Source organism: Dromiciops gliroides, chromosome 6 (genome assembly GCF_019393635.1).
Source record: "Dromiciops gliroides isolate mDroGli1 chromosome 6, mDroGli1.pri, whole genome shotgun sequence".
NCBI lineage: Eukaryota > Metazoa > Chordata > Mammalia > Microbiotheria > Microbiotheriidae > Dromiciops > Dromiciops gliroides.
The window spans coordinates 18,912,989-18,940,477 of NC_057866.1; the positions used below are offsets into that span (position 1 = coordinate 18,912,989).

At 35.2% G+C, this 27,489-nt stretch overlaps 1 protein-coding gene and 1 pseudogene across 1 annotated transcript; both read right to left on the reverse strand.

Moving 5' to 3' along the window:
- Positions 1 to 10,179: 10,179 nt before the first annotated feature.
- On the reverse strand, positions 10,180 to 11,124 carry LOC122731351 (olfactory receptor 8K1-like). Its single transcript, XM_043971386.1, has one exon. The coding sequence runs from the start codon at positions 11,122 to 11,124 to the stop codon at positions 10,180 to 10,182; it is 945 nt and encodes a 314-aa protein (XP_043827321.1).
- A 10,052-nt stretch (positions 11,125 to 21,176) lies between these two features.
- LOC122731476 lies at positions 21,177 to 22,123 on the reverse strand (annotated as a pseudogene).
- Between the last annotated feature and the right edge of the window lie 5,366 nt (positions 22,124 to 27,489).

A 27,489-nucleotide genomic window follows, 5' to 3' on the forward strand; every position in this document is an offset into this window, starting at 1 on the left:
GATTTGCCCAGGATCACACAGCAAGTCAGCAATCTCAGGCTGATTTTGAAATTAGGTATTATTTACTTCAATTCATTATGAATATACCCAATGTAGAATTTTTGAATGGTTTTTATATTCTTTAACCAGTAGTGAATGACCTTGATGATTTTGACTTTAAAAAATGAGGAATCATTTGTATACATCTTCCTGTCCCACTCCCATTGCACTATTGAGTACATTACAAGAAGAAAATTTCTACTTCTCAACACACCTGTTTCCAAGACACTCATACATATACAATAAGTAAAGGATACAATCTAAAAAACAATAGAATGAGTTCTAGATTATACCTGTGGCTAACTGACTGAGGTTTACTTCCACAAATGTGCCCTGCTCCTCTAAAACCAGCTTGGCCTTAGGACATCACTGAATCCTTTCTTGGCAAAAGATAGATAGATAGATAGATAGATAGATAGATAGATAGATAGATAGATAGATAGATAGATAGATAGATAGATAGATAGATGGATGGATGGATGGATAGATAGACAAATAGACAAATAGATAGAAATAGATAGAAAGATATATAGATGAGTGTTAGATAGACAAAGAGACATGAAATAAATAAGCTGAAATAATTAATTTATTTACTAAATAAAAAATAAGAACCATTCCTAGAAATGCTGCTGCTGTTGTTGTTATTGTTGTTGTTGTTGTTTGTCTATCCAAATTTCTCATGGGCTCTATATTTTTTATAATCGTTAAATTTTTGCATATAAGCTTTTGTCAATTTTACTAATTCAAAGTTATTTTGAAAGTATTCATTTTTCAAGTATGTATCTTCCCTTGAACATTGACTTTAGATTGTCTGTTCTTCTCTTCAGATGCACATCTTTAATTTTATCCTTGATATTTTTTGTCTCTAATATTGTTTTGCCACATACCTGTGTAACCATCATGTACACAATAATATCTTGATATTGGTAGAAACTAGGCAGATGTGATATTATAATTTCTTTGCCGATATTGATCCCTCCAGTCCTGTATGTAATTTTCTGACTGTATAGCTGACTTAATACTTCTGCCCAAAATTTCAGATGTATTTTAGATCTTGGTACTTCACCATTCATATGATTCAAGGTACAGAGCTCCCTCACAATGACATATCATTAGAAAAATCTTGAGCAAGCCCATTGCAACAAAGACATGCTGGGAAATATATTGGCTGCTGTATCTCCTATAGCCAGGATAATCGGTCACCTAATATGCTTCCATTCCAAAATTTTACATTACAAATTAAATCTTTTCAACATAAAATATTGTCATAAAATTATTATTTTCAAAAACTTATGTTTCAGTATGTTTTCTTACTGTTTTTTTTTCTCCACTATCTATGAGAGTTGAGGAGATAGGTGATAATTTTATGAGGAACCTGTGTAGTTTCTACAAAGGACAAACATACTTCTGGGAAGTCACTGAGTTTCCAGATATGATTATAATTTAAAGAAAATGACAAGGGCAGCTAGATTGTGCAGTGCATAGAGCACCAGCCCTGGAGTCAGGAGTACCTGAGTTCAAATCTGGCCTCAGACACTTAACACTGTGTGAACCTGGGCAAATCACTTAACACCAATTGCCTCACTAAAAAAAAAAAAAAAAGAAAGAAAGAAAATGACAGTAGTTTTGGAAGACCTATCTCATTATTCAGACATAGTATGGACTACAAAGTCAGTATTCTATGCTCAACCCATATATAGCCTAAATCCCTCTTATTTCTGATAATGATAGATTCACATTAATCTCAAATTGCAGTTCTGATTTTACATCACAGTGCTTGCCTGCTTGGCTATACCTACTAAATATGGTTAAGCAGAAATAAATAAATATATAATTTAATATACAGTATGATATTGATAGTATGTAAATATATAGGATACAAACATATTTATAATATATATGTTCTGATACATTATAATGTAATGCCATATATAATATATTCATATAATATAGTATGATTGCTATAACACATCACAATGCAAATATAAGTATCCATGTATAGATGCATGTATGTATGTATTTATGTAAATCTATGTGTCTATGTATATGTATGTATCTAGAATATTCAATATACTGGGGATTTTTCCAGTGTATAGCAGAGTCTAATTGCTTTAGGCATTGAAATATGTGAAGGCTCCCAATATATAAGCCCTGGACATGGTTGAGTTTTTCTATTAATATCAAGTGACCAAGATAGGTTAGAGGGCTCATATCTGAATTCAAATTTCAATGGCATAGCTCAGAGAGAAGATAAAGTACATAAATCACATTACCACAATTCAGGCTTGTAAGTGGTGGTAGACCACTTAATTGCTGGTTCTATTGTGTCCATCTATTAAAATGTGAGATCTTAGAAATTATGGGTTGTCTTCCACTTCTTTTGGTGTGCAAAATGTTTAGCCTAGTGTTTTGTATAAAGTAAATGTTTAAAAATTATATTTTCATTAAATCACTCAAAATGATTTTGTTGTCTCAATATCTGTTCCAGTAACTGAGCTTTCCTTTTGTTAGTATATTTCAGATATAGTAATGCTGAAGCCCTTTATAGTTTAGTACCCTCTTCCCTTTCTAGGCTTCTTAAACTACATTCTCTGCTATTGTAATGATTGGAATGATGCCACCAGCTGGAGACTTACTGTAGGACAGCTCCACCATGAGGAGAAGGCACCTGAGGACAAGACATGTGGCTTTTCTTTGGCATCAGGAAGAGATTGTGCTTGTGGGAGGAAGAGGGGGCAAGGCTGGTGCTCTCTCTTTTGCCAGGATTCTCCTGGAGAGCGGAGCAGGAGAACTGTAGCTCCCCAAGATAGATAGATGAATCTAGGCCTTTCTCTCTCTCTTCACCAAATTCTTATTCTCCTTAATAAATGCTTAAAAGTCTGACTCTTGCTAAATCTTATAATTTATTGGAGACCACTCATTAGATATTTGAGACAGACTAGCTAGAATTTTAGCCCTTTACAGATGGCTGAACACGAAGAGGAAAGCTGAGCCTCCATCTTCTAATCTTCCCGTTAGGTAAGAAATTTCACCTACCCTGTCCCTTTAAATCCAAACTACTGCTAAGTATCAGCTGTTTTCTTTTGAAATCTTCAAATGGGTTTTTTCAACTCCCTTAGTACCCTATTTCTGATTTTAGTCTGTTTAACCAGACAAATGGGGGATAAGATCATGTTAATGCTTGGTTTTTGTGGATTTTCTATTTTTATTTTTGTTAGAAGAGCCAGCAAGGCGCTCACACAAGGGAATACAAATATTCCAACCATGCCTTTTCAGAGAAACCTCTGACTCCTGCAGTTTATCCAAATGCTAACACTAATTGTTGTTCTAATTTTGCATGCCTGGAGGCAACAACCCAGCCTCTAGAAGCCTTTAATCCCCTAGAAGCTGGGGAAGGGGAACCCAGGCTTGAGCCTGATGCAAATTACCCTACTCAGTTCCTTCCTCTCAGGACCCCACCCCCTCCCCCTCCTCTGGTGCCACCTTCTACTCCTCCCATGGCCATGCCCTTTGATCCTCCTTTTTCATGTCCTGATGTTACGCATGCACAACCTGTACTTGCAGCTTCTACTCAGTTACTGGAGCAGTCAGACTCAGACCTTCCCCAGCATGGCTGTGATTCTGACTTGACCTGCTATGGTTCTCCAAAACCAACCCTAGAAAACCCTTTAAATCCCAGATATGCTCATTTTGTTCATAATTTTGTTAATCTGCTTTTGTCTTTAATTAGTAACCTTATAAAGCATTTGTATTATAAAAGAACCGACAGACAATATAGAGGGCTTAAAGAAAACAAACTTAAGCTGAATAAAAATGACAATCATCATCATAGTTCAAGACATATTTTACAGAAATGTAGAAGTAATCAGCAAGGCATTAATGTGAGTACTGGGGATTTTAGATATCAGAATCAAAAGTGTTCTAAATTCACTCAGAGAAATAATGTCAGTTCAGAGGTTACGTAGGATTTCTATGCTCTTACATCTACATTTTGAAATTAACAGTATGGGTTTATTTTCATAGCGATTTTCATGCTTTTAAGATTGTGCTTTATACTTAGTTAAAAAAAAGAAATATTTGTAAAAGCTTTTTATAGTCATGTGATCAAGTTTGTATTTTGTAATACTCTTATTAATGTTAAGCTCATATTCATTTAAATTTCCCTAGTTTGAATTTCATTTTCTTTTATGCTTCCATGTGTATTTTCTTCTATTCATTCATTTATCTAATTTTGAAACAATGCAAGACGGTTTTGATTTCATAATACAATGTTAATTCTGGGAGTATTGTGCTCCCATATTCTGAGTTGTTTGTATTTGTTATTTTTTCTCTCAACTGATTATTTCATCAAACTCTATAAAGCATTTCCCTGGCAAATTGGTTTCTATGGCAAGTGTAAATTGATTCTAGAAGTATTATTTTTGATAAGCATATTCAAAAAAAGAGGGGAACATTTGTAAAAGTTTTCTTTTTATAAAACAAGTTTTCTTTAAGATTATGTTGTCTTTTAACTTGTATTTAAATATGTTCTGATATTTCACAAAAGTAATTGTATACTTAGTCAAAAAAAGGTATAATTTGAAATTGTATATTATATTCTGAGCTAAGGTACATTCACATTTTTTGCAATTATTTATTATCCCCAATTTTTAAATCCATATGAGACTTGGCTTATGGGGAATTTATCATTTAAGACATTAATTGCCTTCATTCCAAGTTATCAGATGCCAGTTGGCCAAGATGCCATCCAATCAAAAGATGAATACATGCAAGAGAAGACATTGAACTGTCACATGAGGGGAGACATGCATGAAATCAAGGTATGGCTGAGGGAATGGCTTTTGAAAAATGTTGAGGTTGGTTTTTCTTGGTTTAAGTTTTTTCCCACAATATTGTACAGATGGCTAGAAGTTTTCATCCCACCCATCTCATTCTACACCTGGCTTCTATGGCCCCTCCTATGTGCCTGATGCCATGGAAGTCTCAATCCCATGCATCTGATTTAAGTCTGACTCAGTTTCCTGCAATATGTTTGGTGGCATGGACGTATATCCCATCCACTTATTTTAAGCCTGGCATACTGCATGGGCAGTATATATTGCTCAAGTGTGGGAATGTTCATATCCCATCATTTATCTGTTCTTTTATGGTAACATCCATAATTATCTCAGGTGTCATGGTAAATAAAGTGTTGAATTTTGCCTTGATATCTATTACCAATTATATTCAATTTTTAAATTTATCATAATGGTATGAGGATAATTAGGCAGATGATGCAAAAAGTGATGAAACAAAGATACAATTATTTTTTTTTAAATCAATATCACAGCAATTGTCTTCTCAATTTACCCTCTACAAGGGGGGACTATAGTAATATTAAGTTTTAGAGAACGTTTCATTTTTTGTTTTATTATATGTTTCATGTATAACAACTAAGATTCTGAATTTCCTTAGACATGTTTTTGAGAACTCTCATTGTTTGATTTGATTATTCACAAAGCTGTTCTAAAATTGTGTTAAGCTCAATTTTGTAGGAAATTTTCCTGTCTGATTTCCAGCATCCACACATCAACCCCTGAAAAGACTTCCATTCCATGACTACACCCAGAGGACATCTGAAAAAAGACTTTCAAAGCCTTTAAATGAACAGTTTTGTTTTGTTGATTTTTATTCCCTTCTGTAATTATATACACTATTTTTAACATGTATTTTCTACAGAGGCCCTCCCTCTGCAGGCCAGTGTCAAAGCGTCGGTTCATGACAGACCACCCCTCTGGACAAACTTTCCTTTCTCCTTTTTCTATATTGTTATTAACATATAGTTTGTTAGCATAGAGTATTATATTCTGTTATTTTTGACTGTTTCATCAAGGAAACACCCTGTGTTTCTTTAAGAAACAAAGCGGGACTGTAATGATTGTAATGATGCCACCTGCAGGAGACTTACTGTAGGACAGATCCACCATGAGGAAAAAGCGCCTGAGGGCAAGACATGTGGCTTTTCTTTGGAAGTGATGTTTGCTTGTGGGAAGAAGAGGGAGGTGAGGCTGGCATGCAGTTTCTCCAGGGCTCTCATGGAGAGCAGAGCAGGAAAGCTGTAGCTCCCTGAGATAGATAGATGAATATAGGCCTTTCTCTCTCTCTTCACCAAATACTTATTCTCCTTAATAAATGATTAAAACTCTGACTCTTGCTAAAGCTTATAATTTATTGGCAACTACTCATTAGATATTTTAGACAGACTAGCTAGAATTTTAGCCCATTACACTACTCTTCAACCCAATGACACTGACTTATTGCCTAATCTACAAATAAGACATTCTATCTCTCATTTCTAGGGTTTCTCTCACAAAATCTCTATGTCTGGAATGTTCTCTCTCCTTTTATTTGCCTACTGAACTCCTTGGCTTCCCTTAAGTTCTAATTAAAATACTACCTTCCATAGAAAACCTTCCTCAATCACTATTAATTCAAGTGCTTTTTCTCTGCTATATAGTTTTATTTTTATATAAATTTCTGTATTAACTCTACCATTAGACTGTTAGCTGCTTGAGGGCAGGAACTGTCTTTCTTTGTTAATATTTTTGTATTTACAACTTTAACAATGGGAGTGATGCCACCTGCTGGAGATTTACTGTAGGAAACCTCTGCCAGGAGGAGAAGGCATCTGAGGGTAAGCCATGTGATCAGTCCCTTGGTGTCAGGAAGTGAAGTTTGCTCGTGGGTACTGTCCATCAAAGCTACCAGCCAATTAGCTTAGAGCTTTGTGTGTGTGTGTGTGTGTGTGTGTGTGTGTGTGTGTGTGTATATGGGATGTTCGCAGTTTCACAGGAGGCTTCTGGGAGGAAGAAGGAAGCATTGGGTCCTTTTTTTTTTCCTGACCTCTCCATGGCATGTTGGATGATGGGGTCTCTTAGAAATAGTTAGATTTTTACCTTTCTCTCTGATCATTAGATCCTGTGGTGTGGTTCTTAGCTTCAATGAGCCTGCTATCCTGCTTCCCTCTCCACTCTGATTGTTAGATCCTAAAGCTTTTTAATAAACACTTAAATACTCTTGGTAAATCTTCTGATTTATTATCATTAGATAATTTTAGACAGTATAGTTAGGATGTCAGTTCCTTACACAAAATTTAGCCAATTGATAGATCATGGTCAGTGCTTATCAAGTATTTATCAGCCAATTATTACATATTTTAGACTTCAAAAGATATGTATGCTTTGGATTTCTCAGGTAGTATAGTGGATGGAGCACTGACCTTATAGTTGGGAGGAAACTGACTTCAAATCTCACCCCAGACACTTAGTTGTGAGACCCTGGGAAAGTCAGTCAGCCCCAAATTGCTTTAAACATTGGGGGACATCTCCAGTCATATCTTTCCACTGGACCTAGATTGCTCTGGTTGGTAACCTTACACGGCACTCCCTCACTTACATCCAATTCACTGTAAGTCATGATGCCACTTTCATGTCATGTTCGTCTTTGTGAATGAAGGACAATGACGACAACAACAACAACAACTAATAATAATAATAATTTCTAGATCCTAATACTTCCCAACAGCATATTCACTTTTCATATATCTTCACTTTAACATTTATTAATACCTTAAATATGATATGACACTAATTTCTGTGCCTTATACCAACCACAGTGCCTGATAGAGTGAATAAACATAAGATTAACGTTACGGATATGTGTTTTTGAAGATGATGATGAAAATCAAGTGAAAGAGGAAAAGAGGTTTAATGATGATAAATGATGATGGTCATTATGATACTGATTCCATTGAGTAACTAGATGTCCCTGAGTTGTGAAGTAACCTTGTGTAAGAGATACAATACTATGTTGAACTGATAATCAGGAGACTTGGTTATAAACTTGCACCCAATGCTCATAGGTTAGATCACCTCACAAAATGAAGCTTTTCAATTTTTTGAGGCTCAAATTTCATTTGTAAAAGGGTAATAAAAACATCTATTTTACCTGGTTCACAAAGTTGTTTTGAATCTTTGGTAAGGAAAAGTTTATGAATTCTATCTACAAATGTAAGTCATTATTATTATCTTCTTATACCTGTCTCAATATGTGCTTAATGGAAGTGCTTTGATATTATTCTCACTACTTTAAAATGATTTATCTAAGGAGAAAGAAGAAAATTAAGAGAAAGCAAAGCAAAACAATTATCCAAGAACACTTTAACATTTTCAAGATAGCATTGAACAAGAGTATCTCTGAAACTGTTTTAACATATAGTGCTTGAGTACTGGTGGGGATGAGTAATAGTTTTGTTTTTGTTTTTGTTTTTTTGTGAGGCAATTGGGGTTAAGTGACTTGTCCAGGGTCACACAACCAGAAAGCGTTAAGTGTCTGAGGCCAGATTTGAACTCAGGTCCTCCTGACTTCAGGGCCAGTGCTCTATCCACTATGCCACCTAGCTGCCCCTGAGTAATTCTTTTTAATAAATATGAAAATAAACCTGAAGAATCACATATTTTATTATGAAAAGTCTATGTTTTCAAATACTGTAGTAATAAAATTGTTGTTAATGAATAATTGTGTTTCCCTATTAGACAAAAAGAAATCTTTTGCTGCTAGATTTGTGTACAGCAGCCATCCCAAAGAAAAGCACACTGCTTACAAAGCAAAATTGTCAGCACTTTATTTTTAACATATTTCACACAAAAATCACCAGATATCCACAGTGCTTTCCCTCCTCATGACTTTCTATGTTCAGGCCAATAATTCTAATTCCCTTCCCGGAGAACCCATTCAAAACTTTCCCACAAGTCCTTTTTCACTGAAGAAAACTGGAAAAGTGTCTTCCATGCTGAGTAATGTAGAACTTCTTGTCTTCTCTTGAAGTGGATGTTGCAAGAAGATGTAAGTGAAGAGTCAAGACAATTAGATCTAAGCAACCTTTCTACTTCATCAGCCAGTATAAACCTCCTAAGAGGTCCTGCCTCTAGACCTCTCCTCATACAAGCCAAAACCTTTATCTTATCAATATCTACACCTGATATCATATTAAGATTGGATTAAGACATAAAAGAAGTAAAATGGGGCTAATTTAATGTCTTATATTTGATTTGTTTTTTATGAAAAAGCTTCACAATTGAACAATAGGAAAAACATATTTTAGGCATTTTGAAAAGAAATTTGGAGTTTTAATACATTCCCATTTTAATAGCAGTGTGGGTTATTATATATGAACTAAAGAAGTTACCAAATTTTTTAAAGATAGATATGATAACCTGGCATAGAATGAGACAGTTCGGTTGCATTGTGCCTTGACCAGAACAAAGGAGGACCATTATGTTCAGTTTGGGGTGACAGTGTTCAGGAAGGACATTAAGTTCTAGAAGGAACAGAGGAAAGTGAAAGAAAACAACTTGGTTTGCTTCCCAAAAAAGTCCAGGAACAAAGACTGTAAGTCACAAATGGAATATTGAGGTCGTAAGCATGAGAAATTTTTTTTTTTTTTTTTTTTGCGGGGCAATGGGGGTTAAGTGACTTGCCCAGGGTCACACAGCTAGTAAGTGTCAAGTGTCTGAGTCTGGATTTAAACTCAGGTACTCCTGAATCCAGGGCCAGGTGTTTTATCCATTGTGCTAACTAGCTGCCCCCTGAGAAATTTCTTAACAAAAAGATATAGAAAAGTAGATTGGCTGCTGTGGCAGGTAGCATGTGTTTCATGTATCTGTTGTTTCCCTTAATAAAATGTAAGTTCCCTGATGGCAAGAACTATGTATTTATTCATCTGTGTAAGACCAATGCCTAGAACAGTATCTGGCACCAGGATTTTCTAAATGCTTACTAATTGATTAGCCAAGGCAAGAAAGCTTCAAGCTAAGTGATGCCATTTGCTACTGTAGTATAGAATGGTATGGTTTTATAGAAATAATTTCTACTGAATTTTCTAAAGATCCCTTCAATTAAATGTTCCACTAAACTAGGATTTCTTAGAGGTTGAAAAACAAAAATATCTACTAACCAATCAAAAATTATTTTCTGGCTGTGACATTTTTCTTTAAAAGACAGGAAGAATCATGGGAAAGTTACAAAAATCTAGTATATATTCACTTCTTTCTAATAATGCAACAAAATTATGCTATGCAATAGACAATAAGGAGAAGGTTTTCATGATCTTTTTATTAGTCTTCTCAAAGCACTTTTCACTTCTTGGTTCCTCAAGCTGTAGATCAAAGGGTTGAGCATGGGGATAACCAGAGTGTAAAAGACAGAGGCCATCTTATCGGTGTCAAAGGAATGGCTAGATTGGGGTTGGAGGTACATGAAGAGAAGTGTCCCATAGAATACAACCACCCCTGTGAGGTGAGAGCCACAGGTGGAAAAGGCTTTGTACCTACCCTCAGAAGAGTTCATCCTGAAGATGGCTACAAGAATAAGCATATAAGACAGAAGGATAATTGAGAGGGAAGAAACCAAATTAAATGCAGCAAAGATCATGATAATTAGTTCTATTTCATTTGTGTCTGAACATACCAGGGACACTAGAGGGAGACCATCACAATAGAAATGTCTTATTACATTTGATTTACAAAAAGACAATTTAAAAAGCTTTATTGAGATCAATAGGGATACCATGATACTATAGAAGTATGAGATGGCCACCAAGGCCCAACATACTTTCCTGGACATGATGATAATATAGTGGAGGGGCTTACAGATAGCAACATAACGGTCATAGGCCATGGCTGACAGGATGAAAAGTTCACTGGCAATAAATATAACAAAGAAAACTAGTTGTGCTGCACATCCATTAAACGAAATTATATTTTTCTCTTCTAAGAAACTAACTAGCATTTTTGGCCCAATAGCCGTGGAGTAGCCAAGATCAACAAATGCTAGATGCCTGAGAAAAAAGTACATGGGAGTCTGGAGGTGGGAATCAACACTGGTTAGAATGATCAGGCCTAGATTCCCCAGACATGTGGCCATGTAGTTGAGCAAAAATAACCCAAAAAAGGGGCCCTGTAGTTCAGGACGATTTGTGATACCCATGAGGATGAATTCAGTCACCTGCCTCCCCGTGGTTTCATTCAACTTGATCATTTCTTCCATAATAGCAAGATTATCTGAGAAGAAAGGGAAGGAACCTTCTTTGAGTAGTGCTTCACTAATCTATTAGGAAGTTAGTTGACAGAATGGTCTTAAATGTGATGAATAAACCTTTTCCACCAAATTTCAATGCATTTCTGTCATCATATCACATAATAGCTTAACAAATTTTGTCACCCATATAAATGGGATTGTAGTTTTATTATACTAAATTAGGGTTTGTTAAGAAGTCCTTTAATGCCCAGACAATGTGACAGGATATTTTCAATAACTCAAATAGTTTAACTAATTAGCATGTAGAAAGAACATAAGGGGATATTATAGGATGTTAGAATATATAAAAATCCATAATGGTGGTACTGTGGTTGATTTGACCTTGAAGCAAAGCAGATTATGATTTAAGAATCATGTCCAATGCATTTATGTGTCAGGATGTGCTAGTCTTGTAACATCATAGCTACTCTCCACAATTATATGTTGCCAAAAATTCATGTACAGTGTTCACAAATGAATTTTCTTCATATGTGTGTCCTAAACCTTTTAGATTAAAGTCCAGAAAAAAAGGTTTTCTTTCTCAATCTCTTATAAACATTAAAATTCTAAACTCTAGGAAAGCATCATGGATAACCAAACTCAATCTCTGTCACCTTACCTGAAATAGAATATTTTGCTGCCTGGTTATGAAGGTGATATGGATCTGTAATTTAAATGTTTTAATGTCTACAATTTTGAGGTCCATGAAGTTTTTTTAAATATTATGTTAAAATGGTTAACATAGTTTTCAAGGACAATTGCACACTCATAAACTGTTAGTTACCTATGTTCCTCCAGAATCTATTTGATTTCTCTGGTTGCAGAAAAGTGATTGTGTCACTGTTCAGAACTATGTCTTGCAATATGGTTACATTTTTAGAATTATTTCATGCATTTAAAATTTGAATAAATTGACATATGACCTCTAAGGGTCTACAATTATCCTTACAATGTCTATATGGAATGAATTTTGGAACTGAACTTCTTGTATTCCATAAGATTTTTTTGATACTTGCTGTGCTGAGGTTACAAAGAATAATGTTACTTGCTTACCTGGAAGGTAAAATCTTCTGTAGCCTGCTCATGTTTTCACTACTTCCAGATGATGAAGGGAGACTTTATGTTTTCTAAGTCCCAATGAGGCCATGTCCCTGAAGTACTGGAGAATGTTAATTAATTACATACAATCATCTCAAAGAGATGAATGACATCTGGTGAAACAATAGGTATATATTCACCTAATTCCATGAAATATTTATTAAACACCAACTATTGTAAAACTCCTGATTGTGCTTGATATTGTGCTTGTATAAAATTTGAGGGTCTTCCAATGTCTTCTTGGAGAGGTCTGTAGCCAAACAGAGCAAATTATTTGACCAGTCATTCATCAACGGTCAGGAAAATGAAGAAACTCTAAGGCCAGAAGACAATGTAAAGTTTATTGACAAGATTAAGAGCCTGCCTTTTTGAAAGCCTACTAGGGAAAGGTGATACCTCAGTGTCAGAGTCTGACACAGAAATAAACAGAAGGATGTGGGAGGCTAGATTGCCTTGAGAATCTATTGTTCTGTGGTTTCAGTCATGTTCAAATCTTTGGGACCCTTTAACATTTCTTTCTGCAGCTAACTTTACAAATGGGAAACTAAGGGAAACAGAGTTAAATGACTTGCCCAGGGCCATACAGCTAATAAGTGTCTGAGGCCAGATTTGTCCTCAGGAAGATGAGTCTTCCTGAATCCAGGCTTAGAAATCTGTCTATTGTACCAGCGATCTGCCCTCAGAATATTACAGAAATCCTTTAGAAAGAGCTAGGTGGTGGAGTGGATAGAACATTAAGCATGAGATTAGGAAGAACTGCTTTCAAATCTATCCTCATAGAGTAGCTATGTGACCCATTGCATGTAATAACCTCTTTCTGCTTCTTTTTTCCTTTTCTTTTTTTTTTAAATGGGACCAACAATAGCACCTATATGCCAGTACTCTTGCAGGATCAAATAAAATTTCTATCAAGCACCTAAGGGATAAAGTGGATCTCTCACTGGGTTTGGAGTCATGAAACCTGGGTTCAAATGTGACCTACCTCAGACATTTACTGTCAATATGACCCTGGGGAAGTCACTTGATCTCTATCTGTTTCACATTATTTAAAATGGAGATAGTAACACTTTCTGCTAGGATTACTGTGAAGATCAAATAAGATATAATAATATGGTTACAGCAGAAACTGGCACATAGGAGTCATTTAATGTGAACTTGGTTGTTTTTTTTTTCCTTCTTAGACACTCCAGCTTTTCCAAAAATGGCCCTTTAACAAAAATTACCCTTCTACAAGGACTATTGCATGGTTTTGAAATATGGAACACAACAATGTCAATAGAACTGAACCCATAAACCTAGAGGCAGTGGACTATATTTGCAAAGGTATTTTATTTTGTTGTAATTATTGAACCATCAAAGTATATGCATTGCACATATGAGATGCATTAGATGATCAGTCAACTAATATCATTATTATCCACAGAGACTTAATGGATACATCCATTTTACCCATTCTTGTTGAGTCCCTAACAAAGGATATTACAATATCCATGGTGAAAATTGTATCCTCTCGGTATTGGTCAAAGAAATGCAAAAAAAAAAAAAACCCTCACACCTAAAAAAGTGGCAAATATAACAAAAATGGAAAATATTAGATATTGGAAAGGATGTGGGAAAGATGGGATTCTATTCTACTCTTGGTGGAGTTGTGAAAAGATCCAACCATTTTGGAGAACAATTTGGAACTATGCACAAAGTGTTATGGAACTGTTCATATCATTTGATGAAGAAAAATGACAGCTAGGTTTATATCACAAAGACATTCCCCCCCTCCCAAGAAAAAAACCTATTTGTACAAAAATATTTGTAGCAAATCTTTTTGTGGTGGATAAGAATTGGAAATCGAAGAAATGTCCCTCAATTGGGGAATGCCTAAACAAGTTATGGTATATGATGGTGATGGGAAATTATTGTGCCGTAAGAAATGACAAGCAGGATGATTTCAGAAAGGCCACGGGAAAAAGCTTGTGAACTGATGTATAGTGAAGTTAGCAGACCCAAGAGAACACTGTGCAGAGAGAGAGCAATATTGTTTGATGAAGAGTTGTAAATGACTTTAACTATTCCCCAAAATGCAATGATCCAAGAAAAACCCAAAGGAATGTAGATTAAACATACTATCCACCTCCAAAGAAAGAACTGCTATTGATTGAACACAGAGTAAAGCATGCTATTTTTTTGTTAGTTTTTTTGGTGGGGCAATTGGGGTTAAGTGACTTGCCCAGGGTCACACAGCTAGTAAGTGTCAAGTGTCTGAGGCCAGATTTGAACTCAGGTACTCCTGAATCCAGGGCTGGTGCTTTACCCACTGTGCCACCTATCTGCCCCCTATTTTTTTTACATTCTTTCATTTTTTCCTTTTTTCAGTTTTTTGTACAAAATGACTAATATGGTAATGTTTTACATAATTGCACATTTATTACACATATCAGATTTCTTACCACCTCAGAGAGGAGAAAGAGGACGTATGGAAGGATGGATAAAAATTGGAACTCAAAATTACATGTAAAAACATTTATTGTTTTAAAAAGTTAAGAAAAGAAAAAAAAAGTATCCTCTCTCTATGATAATCATTAGGCACATATGAGGCCTAATGAAAAATAATATGCAATCTGTGTTATATCATGGATGGAAGGCTGGCCTTAGAAGCATTAAAATCCATGCTGAGGCATATATAAATTTTATTCATTCATTTACTTTTTTTGGGGGGGGGATAATGAGGGTTAAGTGACTTGCCCAGGATCAAACAGCTAGTCAGTGTCAAGTGTCTGAGGCCAGATTTGAACTCAGGTCCTCCTGAATCCAGGAGTAGTGCTTTATCCACTGCACCATCTTGCTGTCTCCCCAAACCACATTAAGTTACTCTTGTCTTTATATACGCAGTGCCTATCAGTGTGGATCACACTGAAAACTTTTTAATTGGTTGGTTGGCAAACGTTCCCATGGAAAATATGTGATCTTATTTTCTTCTATTTTTGTATCATGGTGTTCTATTTTATATTTAGATCATTAATTTTTCATTTATTATAAACTAATATTATATACATTAATAATAATTTATTATACACAATAATAGTAACTAAAATTTAAATAGATCATACTGTGTGCTTGGCACTCTTCTATGTGGTCTACAAGTATTATCTCTTGAATTTCACAGAGATGTTGGCAGAGAATATCTATAATTATCCCCATTTTACACATAAGGAACCAAAGCAGAGATTAAATAACTTGCCCAGAATAACAGAATAAATATCTGAGCCTTGATCTGAATTCAGCTGTCCCTGATGCCAGGGCTGGTGCTCTATCCACTGTGTCACCTAACTATTCTTATATGTTGGATAAGTCTGACCCTCATTTCTGCCAAACAACTTTGCAGTACTTTCAGCAGGTTTTGTCAAAAAAAGGTTCTTCACAAAATAACTTATATTATTAGCTTTATTAAGCACTGGACTATCAAATTCAATTTTTTTGTGATTCTTTCATATGTCAAATTTTCTGGCGATCTATTTTTGTATACTTCAATCAGTTATTGAGTGACGTTCAGTTGTTTCAGTTATGTCAGACTATGGCCCCATTCAAAGTACTCTTTGCAAAGACATTGAAATGATTTGACATTTCTTTTTCCAGATCATTTTACAGTTGAAAAACTGAGGGAAAAGAGGTCAAGTGGCTTACCAAGGGTCACACAGTTAATAAGTGTCTGATCCTAGGTTTGAACTCAAGAAGATGAGTTTCCTGATTCCAAGTCCAGTGTTCCATCTACTGCAGCACCTAGTAGAATGATGCTTTTGACTCTGGGAGAATTAGAGGTCAGTCATGTGCTCCATCCTATTTGCTTCCCACCCCAGTCTTACTGTAGTCTTTCAATTTCTTATATATTTTTTGGTTTCTATTTTTCTAAAATCCTAGAATAAATATATTCCTAATTTTATGTCTAATTACCTTTTCTTTTCATTAATAATTTTGGTAATTCCTTGAATATATTATGACACTAACACTTATAGAAGATTAACATAATAATGAAAATTAAAGAAATTTGGGGGCAACTAGGTGGTACAACACTGGCCCTGGATTCAGGAGGACATGAGTTCAAATCCTGCCTCGGGCACTTGACACTTACTAGCTGTGTGACCCTGGGCAAGTAACTTAAACCCATTGCCCTGAGGGGGGAAAAAGATAGAAAGAAAACTAAAGAAATTGGTATTTGGTAATAATGGTGGTGGCAGTGATAGTGGTGGTGGTGGTGGTGATGATGAAGATGATATGATGATGTTGTTAAGAAGCCCTAGAAAGTTTAGGAGGTATGGTGGTGATGATTGTAAGATTATAATAATGATGGTTATTACATTGAGTTACTGGATTTCCCAAAGTTGAAAGGCAGCCTACTATAGAAGATAAAGTACAGAATAGTTTACCCATAATCAGGAAGACTTTATTCCAACCTTACCTTTGACACTTAAAAGGTAGATGGCATAAGCATACTCTGCAATATTCAGAAGGTCATAAAACACATTCAGCACATTACTACACTGGTAGACCTAGGCTAGCTGCTGATTGGGAAAATGGTTTGAGATAGTCTGTGTATGTATGTTTGTGGATACACATATATACACACAAATAATTCTATATATGGATAAGGTTATATATGTTGGTATATATGTAAATTTAAAGATATATACTATTCATATGTATATGTCTGAGTTTATAGCCTAAATTTCTGATATAGTACACAGACTACCAGCTCTACTTCAAACCTAATAGCTAAAGCCATCACTGAGTGGATCAGTCCCTGTGGAAAATGACCCCCCACTAATTATGCCTATGAGTACCCATACATAGCTACTTTTCAACTGTCTTAATGAAAATAGAAAAGCCCTGTCAGTGACAGTAATCCCTAAGACACAGTCATGTTTCCAGATCATACATAGTTGCCATCATGCCAAGAAACGACCCCCATGGAGATGTAACCTGGAATTAACTTCCTATGTTTTGTAGTCACAACTTCTGACCCAGAGATGAAATTTAGCCACTAACAACCTTCGTAAAATATGGTTCAACATAAGAAATATATATGAGATTGACATTGAGGAAGATGCATTATCCCATGCTACTTTACATTCAGTACCAAAACCTCTTTTCTTTTAACATATACCTGAAATATTCTTCATGTATTGTTTCCACCTATTAATATATGAGTTCCTTGCATGTATAGACTACATTCTGCTTCTTTTTGTGGCCCTTGTGATTTATATGGAATATTTTGAAAATTATTTTTTCATTCATTCAAACTGATTTGGGGGGCTTCAAACATACTTCTTTACTGGTTTTCCCTTTTGTCAGAATATTTTGGATCAAGTAACTCTGAAGTCCATCATAAACTATTTTACTACTAACTTTGTAACAAGTTTAAACAACACTCTCCATCTATACTCTTCAATCCCATGACACTGGACAGATATCTCACACACACACACACACACACACACACACACACACACACACACACACACACGAAGACACTCATCTCTATGTATTCTCTCTCGCTATTCCGTCTTGCCTAGATAGGTCTCCCTTCTCTGTTTTGCGTACTGATCTCTCTGGTTTCTCTTCAGTCCCAACTGAATTCCTACCTTGCACATGAAGCCTTCTTAAACCTTTTTCTTCCAGTACTTTCTCTATAATAGTAATTTCCTATTTATTCATGATATAGCTTACTTTGAATATATGTGTTTGCATGGCAGAAAACATTAGAGAATTGAGACAAATCAAATTAGTCAAAACAAAATAGAACTTCCCTTTAGATCACTTTACCACTATAAGGATACCATTGGGAGAGGGAATTCTTTTCAGCTGTTTTCAATCACAGGGCCAGTGGACAATTGAGACAGATTACTTTCGAGGACCAGGTTTGTGAGCTATTTTTTTAAACATCTATGAAAATAAAACCAGGAAATCATTTAGGTTTTTATAGAAAGTTCATGTTTTCAGATATTGTAGTAATGGAACTCTTATTAATGATGGAATTCTGTTTTCTAATCAGACCAGAGAGAATTGTGTATTGCAAGAATTGTGTGCAGCACTCAATTTGAACAAAAGCATGGGGCTTTAAAAAGACAATTGTCAGTAATTTGTTTTTAATACATCTCACAACGAATCACTAGGAAATTACATAGTGACTTCCCACCTCATGACATGACATACTACTATCTAAGTCAGTCAGTACAATTCCTTCCCCAAGAACCTGAATAAAATTTTTCAAGTCCTTTCTCATTGGAGAAAACTGCAAAAGAGGTTGTGATGATGACTAAGAGGGAGCAACATGTCTTCTTCCTTGGGTGGAGGTTGGAAGAAGAAGAAAAAGAAAATTCTGGACAAAGATTATATCAATCAGGCACTTCTTTACCTAAATAGCCAGTAAAATATTCAGTCTCTAGATCTTTTTCTCCCTATAAGCCAAGAATTATCTCTTAGCAACTGTTAAGGTTGTTATGCAATAAAATGAGGTAACAACATAAAGGAATTAAATTGAAACAAATATAAAAGGCTATTTTGAATTGCTTAGGGGAAAATGTTCACAAGTGCACATGAGGAAAGAAGTGTACCTTTAGGTGGTGAAAAACTGATTTATTATATTTTCCTGGGGGGAATATATATATATATATATATATATATATATATATATACATATATATATATATATATATATATTTATACTTTCAAAATCCTAACTTTTGTGATTAAGGGTTGTCCAAACCAAGAATGTCACTTTAACCCAGTAACTTTCTAGAAATGCTAGTCGTATATAAGTTGCTTTGTGTCCCTCCTAGTCCTAGATGCATCCAAAACATGTGTGTTTTTTGTCATAACACCCAGGGATTTTCATAGGTCAATTCAAGTTTAAAGTTCGGGAGTTCTTTGTATCATGGCTTATGTGTGACCCATATTCAGGAATCCTTGTCCAAATCTTATATATTTAAATCTTACACAATGTAGAGAGGAGGAAGCCAAAGTTTTTTTGTTTTGTTTTGTTTTTTTGCTTGCTGACTCTATCACATAACCAAATACATCCATTTCTAAACCAATTTCAGATTTTGGTGCCTTTTCTTACAAACAACAAGGAATTCCTTAGGGGGGAAAAAAAAACCTGGAGCTTTTGTGGATTCCAACATCATATGAATGCATTGGAATTAGATGACTTCTCAGGTAACTTAAATTGTGGAAGTTAGTGGATGCAGTGGATAGATCTTAAACTCATCTTTTTTAATTCAAATAGAGCCTTAGACACTGGGCAAGCCACTTAACCCTGTTTGCCTCAGTTCCATATCTCCAAAATGAGCCAGAAAAGGAAATGGCCAAGCACCCAACAACCTTTGTGGAGAAAACTCCAAATATGTTTGAGGAGAATGGGACATGACTGAAAAAAAATAACTGAAGAACAAAAATAACATTAAGAGTTTAGTATATTATATATAAACTAAGGAAGCTAATGTGAACTCCATTAAGAAAGTTATGGAATCTAATTACAAGAAGCAATTTTCTGGTTTTATTCTACGTTGCGCATACCACATATGGAACATTGTCTTCAATTTTGGGTCTTACTGGACAAAGACAAAGCTACAAGGACAAAGACAAGCTACAAGGAAAACAGAAAGAGGCAATGTGAATATTGAAGAGACAGAAGCACATGACTATAGATTGGTTGAAGACACTATTTTGTTAGCACAAAGAATAGGTTCATTGCATCATAGATTTTGAAATGAATTAGATGTATAAAGGACCAGCCTTGGATTCAGGAGGACCTGAGTTCATATCCAGATTCAGACATGTGACACTTACTAGCTGTGTGACCCTGGGCAAGTCACTCAAACCCCAGTGCCCAGTTTAAAATAAAAATAGGCCTTAAAATTTATCTTATCAAATCTGAACACTTTATGGATGGGTGAGAGCTGGAAAGGATGAACTTATTCCCCCAATTTCACAGGACATGGGTAACATATCTGGTGCTCGAACCCATGTCCTCTCATGGTAAAGAGTATGGTTTTGGAAATGTAAAACTTCACTGAAACTTGTGGGACTCTATAAACCATTATTCTTTCCATTCCAGCACTGTAAAAGAAGAATTGGGTCTGAAGGTAGCAGGGGAGATAAAAGTTCTCATCATATATTGGAAAAAAATTGCCAAAAAGAAATGGGAATAAACGTTTGCTTGGTTATGGAGGACAATATCAGAAGCAATGGATGGACGTTGGTGAGGGGGAAATGCATTTATGGTTAGGATAACCTTCTTAACATTTAGAGATATTCAAATATAGGATGGCTGCTGTGGCAGGTAGTGAGGCTCAAGCACATAATATTTTCCCTTAGTAAAATGTAAGTGTCTTGATGACAAGAACTATTTTTAATTAATCTGTGTCTGCTCAATGCCCAGCAGAGTACCAAGCAACAAGGTTTTCTATATAATTTTTTGTTTGTTTGTTTGTTTTGTGAGGCAATTGTGGTTAAGTGACTTGCCCATGGTCACAAAGCTAGTAAGTGTCAATTGTCTGAGGTCAGGTTTGAACTCAGGTCCTCCTGGCTCCAGGGCCAGTGCTCTATCTACTGTGCCACCTAGCTGCCCCTCTATATAATTTTTAATGCATTGATTCTCTCTCACAAGAAAACCTCAACCAAAGGTGGAATGCTCATCTTGGAGATAGAATATCAGTTTTATAGTGGTAGTATTTACTATGTCCTCAATTAAATAGATTCCCAAAATTGTGTTTCAATGGAAATTGAAAAAAATAATTCACTTATTGAGTACTTGTATAGCTTTTACTTATAAAATAGAGAATTGGGAAGAAGTTGAGAAAGAAATTGAGCTGACTTTTATTTGTCTCTAATAATAAAATGGAATCAAATGTTACCTTGCACATTACATAGTATGCTTACATCAATTTTTGAAAGACTCTTTTCAATGCACCTTTCACTTCTTTGTTCCTTAAACTGTAGATCAATGGGTTGAGCATGGTATTGACCAGGGTATAAAAAATAGAGGCCATATTGTCTATATCAAAGGAGTGGCTTGAATGGGGCTGCAAGTACATGAAGAGAAGTGTCCCATAGAATACAAACACCCCTGTGAGGTGAGAGCCACAGGTGGAGAAGGCTTTAAGTCTTCCCTCTGAAGAGTTCATCCTGAGAATGGTCACAGCAATAAATATATAAGAGAGAAGGATTATGAAGAGAGAAGAAACCAAATTAAATGCAGAAAAGCTCATAATGATTAATCCAGTCTCAGTTGTGTCTAAGAATGAAATGGACACTAAAGCGAGAGAGTCACAGTAGAAATGTGATATTATATTTGATTTACAGAAGGACAAATTAAAAATCTTAATTGTGACCAGTAGGCACATCATGATTGTATAAAAGTATGAGACAGCTACCAAGATCCAACAAGCCATGTCTGACATGATAACCATGTACAGGAGGGGCTTACATATAGCCACATAGCGGTCATAGGCCATGGCTGATAGGATAAAAAGTTCACTGGTAATAAAAAACCCAAAGAAAAGTAGCTGTGTTACACATCCATCTAAGGAAATAGTATTTTTCTCAGCTATGAAATTGATCAGCATTTTTGGACCAACAGTGGTAGAATAACCAAGATCAACAAATGCTAGATGCTTGAGAAAAAATACATAGGAGTTTGGAGGTGGGAATCGACACTGGTTAGGATGATCAGGCCTAGATTGCCCAGACATGTGGCCATATAGTTAAGGAAAAACAACACAAATAAGGGGCCCTGCAGGTCACGTTAGTTTGTGATATCCATGAGAATGAATTTAGTCACCTGGAACCCTGTGGTTTCATTCAACTTGATCATTTCTTCCATCTGAGCAAGATAATCTGAAAAGAAAGAGAATAAAAAACAACCTCCTTCTTTAATTACTGTTTTCATGGTCACTTTGGAAGTGAGTGGACAGAAAGGTCTTAGATATGATGAGTAAATCTTTCCCACAAAATTTCAGTGCATTTGTATGATCATAACCCATAATATCCTAACAAATCCTATTATGAAGAAAAAAGTGGTTTGTAGTTTTATTATACAAAATTTGGATTTGTTGTAAAGTTCTTTAATGTCAAAATAATGTGACAGAATAATATTATCAATAAATCAAATATTTTAAACTAATCAGCATGTAGAAAGAATATACTAGGAGGGTAGAATACTAAAAACCAAAATCCATAAGGAAGGCACTGTGATGTAACCGGGATCGAGATGGCCTTAAAGCCAAGAAGACTATGGTTTGAGAACCATATCTAACATATTTATGAGTCACCCTGTGCTAACCTTGTAACATTATAACTATTTTCCTGAACTATATGATGTCAAAAATTCATGTATAGTGTTCAGAAATGTAATTTCTTTCATAGGTGAGTTCTAAACCATTGAGATTAAAAATCTAGTATCTCTTTTTTCTCAATCTCCTAAAACATTATATTTATATTCTATTATATTATTACCTATTGTATTATATTATTATATTAAATTGTAAACTGTTGAAAAGCAACATGGATAACTAATTGCTATGGCATTACTTCTCTGTCACCTTACCTGAAAGATAATCATTTGCTGCCTGGTTTACGATGGGGATCTGGACCTGCAATTTTAATGTTTTAATGCCTTCAATTTGACGTCACATGAAGTTTTTAAATTTTTGTATTCAAATTTTTTCTCAGATGATGTCCAATTATATAGCATAATTCTCAAGGATAATTGGGCTTTCATATATTGCTAGTGATCAATATTCCTTGACAGAATCTGTTTTATTTCTCTAGTTACAGAAAAGCAATTGTATCACTGTTCAGAACTATGCCTTGTGAACTGGTAACTTTATTAAAATCATTTCATGCTTTTATAATTTGAAGAAGATTTATATATGACCACTAAGGTTCTCCAATTACCCTTGCAATGAGCATATGGATTGAGTTTGGGAAATAAACTGTTTGTATCACAAAACATTTTTGATACTTGCTTTACTGAGATCACAAACAAAGAATGATGTTACTTGCTTACTTGGAAGGTAAAATCTTCTGTGGTCTGATCATGTTTTTGCTACTTCATAATGCTGAAGGTAGATTTTATGGTTTCTAAGTCCCAAAGAGTCCATGTCCCTGAAGTACTGGAGAATGTTAATGAATTACACACTATCTTCTCCTAGAGATGAATAATATCTGGTGAAATAATAGGTATATTTTCACCTAATTCCATGAAATATTTATTAAACACCAACTATTGTCAAACTCCTGATTGTGGTTGATATCATGCCAGTTGTGTAAAATTTGAGGGCATTGCAGTTTCCTGTTGGAGAGGTCTATAGCCAACAGAACAATTTATTTCTACCAGTCATTCATCAATGGTCAGGAAAATGAAGAAACTCTAATGCCCAGAAGACAATGTAAAGTTGATTGGCAAGATCAAGAGCCTGCCTTTTGAAAGGCTATCTAGGAAAGGTGATACTTCAGTGTCAGAGTATGACATCAAAATAAACAGAAGGATGTGGGAGACTATATTGCCTTGAGAATCTTTTGTTCTGTGGTTTCAATCATGTTCAAGTCTTTGTGACTCTTTACCATTTCTTTCTGCAGCTAACTTTACGAATGGGAAACTGAGGGAAACAGACTTAAATGACTTGCCCAGGGTCATACAGCTAATAAGTGTCTGAGGCCAGATTTGCCCTCAGGAAGATGAGTCTTCCTGACTCCATGCTTAGTATTCTCTCTATTGCATCACTGATCTGCCCTCATAATATTATAGAAATATTTTAGAAAGATCTAGGTGATGCAGTAGATAGAGCACTAAGCATGCAGTCACGAAGTTCTGTTTTCAAATCTATCCTCATAGAGGAACTATGTGATCCATTATATGTAATAACCTCTTTCTGCCCCTTTTTCTTTTTTAAACAAATAGGATCAATAACAGAACCTATATGCCAGTACTTTTGGAGGGTCAAATAAAATTTCTATCAAGCACCTACATGGTAGAGTCCATTTATCACAGGACATGTGGCCATATAGTTAAGGAAAAACAACACAAATAAGGGGCCCTGCAGGTCACGTTAGTTTGTGATATCCATGAGAATGAATTTAGTCACCTGGAACCCTGTGGTTTCATTCAACTTGATCATTTCTTCCATCTGAGCAAGATAATCTGAAAAGAAAGAGAATAAAAAACAACCTCCTTCTTTAATTACTGTTTTCATGGTCACTTTGGAAGTGAGTGGACAGAAAGGTCTTAGATATGATGAGTAAATCTTTCCCACAAAATTTCAGTGCATTTGTATGATCATAACCCATAATATCCTAACAAATCCTATTATGAAGAAAAAAGTGGTTTGTAGTTTTATTATACAAAATTTGGATTTGTTGTAAAGTTCTTTAATGTCAAAATAATGTGACAGAATAATATTATCAATAAATCAAATATTTTAAACTAATCAGCATGTAGAAAGAATATACTAGGAGGGTAGAATACTAAAAACCAAAATCCATAAGGAAGGCACTGTGATGTAACCGGGATCGAGATGGCCTTAAAGCCAAGAAGACTATGGTTTGAGAACCATATCTAACATATTTATGAGTCACCCTGTGCTAACCTTGTAACATTATAACTATTTTCCTGAACTATATGATGTCAAAAATTCATGTATAGTGTTCAGAAATGTAATTTCTTTCATATATGTAATACATATATGAAATACATGGTAGAGTCCATTTATCACAGGGTTTGTAGCTAGGAAACCTGATTACAAATGTGGCTTCAGGGATTTACTATCAATGTGACCCTGGGCAAATCACTTAATTTCAAACTGTTTCACATTGTTTAAAATGGAGACAATAATAACACTTTCTGCTAGGATTATTGTGAAGATCAATAAAGAAATATAGTTATAGAAGAGACTGGCATATAGGATGCAATTAATGAGTTCTTGGTGTTTTTCCCTTCTTAGTGACTCCAAACTTTTTCCAAAAACATCCCTTCAACAAAAATTACCCTTCTACTAGGATTATTGCAAGGTTTTGTAACATGGGATACAAGAATATCAGACTAAACTCATAACTCCAGAGGCAACAGAATACATTTGGCTATTCTCATACTTTTTTTTGTTATTGTTCAATCATGAAAGCATATACGATGTGCATAGAAAGAAACATATTAATGCCTAATGCAATTTTTTTCAATTAATAAATTATCAACCAAGTAATATCATTATTATCCACATATATTTACTAGTTGTATCCATTTTACCTGTTGATGAATACCTATCAAAGGAATTGAAATATCCTTGCAGAAAAAAAAAAAAAAAGTATCCTTTCTTTATGACAATCATTTGGCACACATGAAGCCAAATGAAAAATAATGTGCAATGTGTGTTACATTATGGTTGGAAGTCTGGACTTAGAAGCATGAAAAGCTATACTGAAGTCATGGGTGAGGCATATATCAACTTCATTCATTGGTTTACCTGATTCTTGCTCATTGCCTTTCATTGTGGATAACAGATGGCTTATTGCTGAAAATTTATTGATTACTTGGTTGGGAAACATTTCTGTGGAAAGTATATGATCTTACTTTCTTCTATTTCTCTCACGGTGCTCCCTTTTATCTTTAGATCATCAATTCATTTTTCTTTTTTCTTTTCTTTTCTTTTCTTTTTTTTTTTGGTGAGGCAATTGGAGTTAAGTGACTTGCCCAGGGTCACACAGCTAGTAAGTGTTAAGTGTCTGAAGTCAGATTTGAACTCAGGTCCTCCTGACTCCAGGGCCAGTGCTCTATCCTCTGCGCCACCCTGAGCTGCCCCATTCATTTTTCATTTATTATGGATATAGCATACTAATAATGACATTAACAAGAATAACAAACACTTAAATAGATATTACTATGTGCTTGACACTCTTTTAAGTGGTCTACAAGTATTATCTCTTGATCCTCACAGTGATGTTGGCAGAGAAGATCTATATTTATCCTCATTTTACACATAAGGAAACTGAGGCAGAGATTAAAGATCTTGCTCAGAGTAACAGTGTAAGTATTAGAGGCTTTATTTGAACTCAACTCTCCATGATTCTAGGGCTGGTACTTTTTCCACTGTGTCACCTAGATGCCCCTGTATGTTGAATTTGTCTGACCCTAATTTCTTCCAAACAACTTAGCAATACTTTCAGCAGGGTTTTTCAAAAAATAAATTCTTTCACCAAATAACTTATACTCTTGGATTTATTATACACTGGAGTATAAAATTCAAATGTTCGTGTTTCTTTCATATGTGGTATTTTCTGGTGATTTTTTAAAAATTGTTTATTCTTTAATCAGTTGTTTGGTGTTCAGTTCTTTCAGTCATTCTATACTCTTTAGGGCTCCATTCAAATTTTTCTCGGGAACGATAATGAAATAGTTTGCTATTTGTTTCTGCAGCTCATTTTACAGTTGAAGAATTTAGGTAAACAAGGAGAAGTGACTTAGTGAATGTCACACAGTTAATGCATGTCTGAGCCAAGGTTTGAACTCAGGAGGATAAGTCTTCCTGATTCCAAGTCCAGAGCTCTATCTACTGTACACCCTATTAGAATGATGTGTATGATTGTCTTGATAAATTAGGGTTCAGTCATGTGCTCCATTCTCTTTCCTTCACATCCCACTCTTAATGTAGTTTTCCAAATTTTTATATATCTCTGCTTTCTATTTTTTTACTTGTAGGATCATTGTTTTTTCAGTTTTATGTCTAATTACCTTTATTTTCAGTGTGGGACCGAAGGAATAATTTGACTATCCCACCCCAGCAGGGAACCAGGAATAAATCTTAAGTAGCAGGAGGCCCAGATAGGAGAGGGGCACAGGCTTGTCAGAGATAAGAACCACAGCACAAAATGTTTTGCTGGCTGGTTAATTAGCAAGTTGGCTTGAGGTTATCATTGTACCAGAGAACAGGCTAAGCAAGAGAAAAACATGTCCTTACTCAAAATAAAACACCTGGGACTCTCTGAAGCTTGGGACAATGTAGCTTGGAAGTAGGGTCCCACTGTAGGAGGGAGTTAAAAGTCAAGTAAAAGACAACAAGAGGAGCAAACAAAAAAAGTTGAGAACTATAGAAAGTTTCTTTAGTGACAAGGAACATCGTGTTCCACCCTCAGAAGAGGATAACAACCTCAGGGCCCCTACATCCAAAGCTTCCAAGAAAAATACGAATTGGTCTCAGG

Coding starts and splice junctions, on each gene's coding strand:
- LOC122731351 (XM_043971386.1), bottom strand. CDS start 11,124: ATGGAAGAAATGATCAAGTTGAATGAAACCACGGGGAGGCAGGTGACT.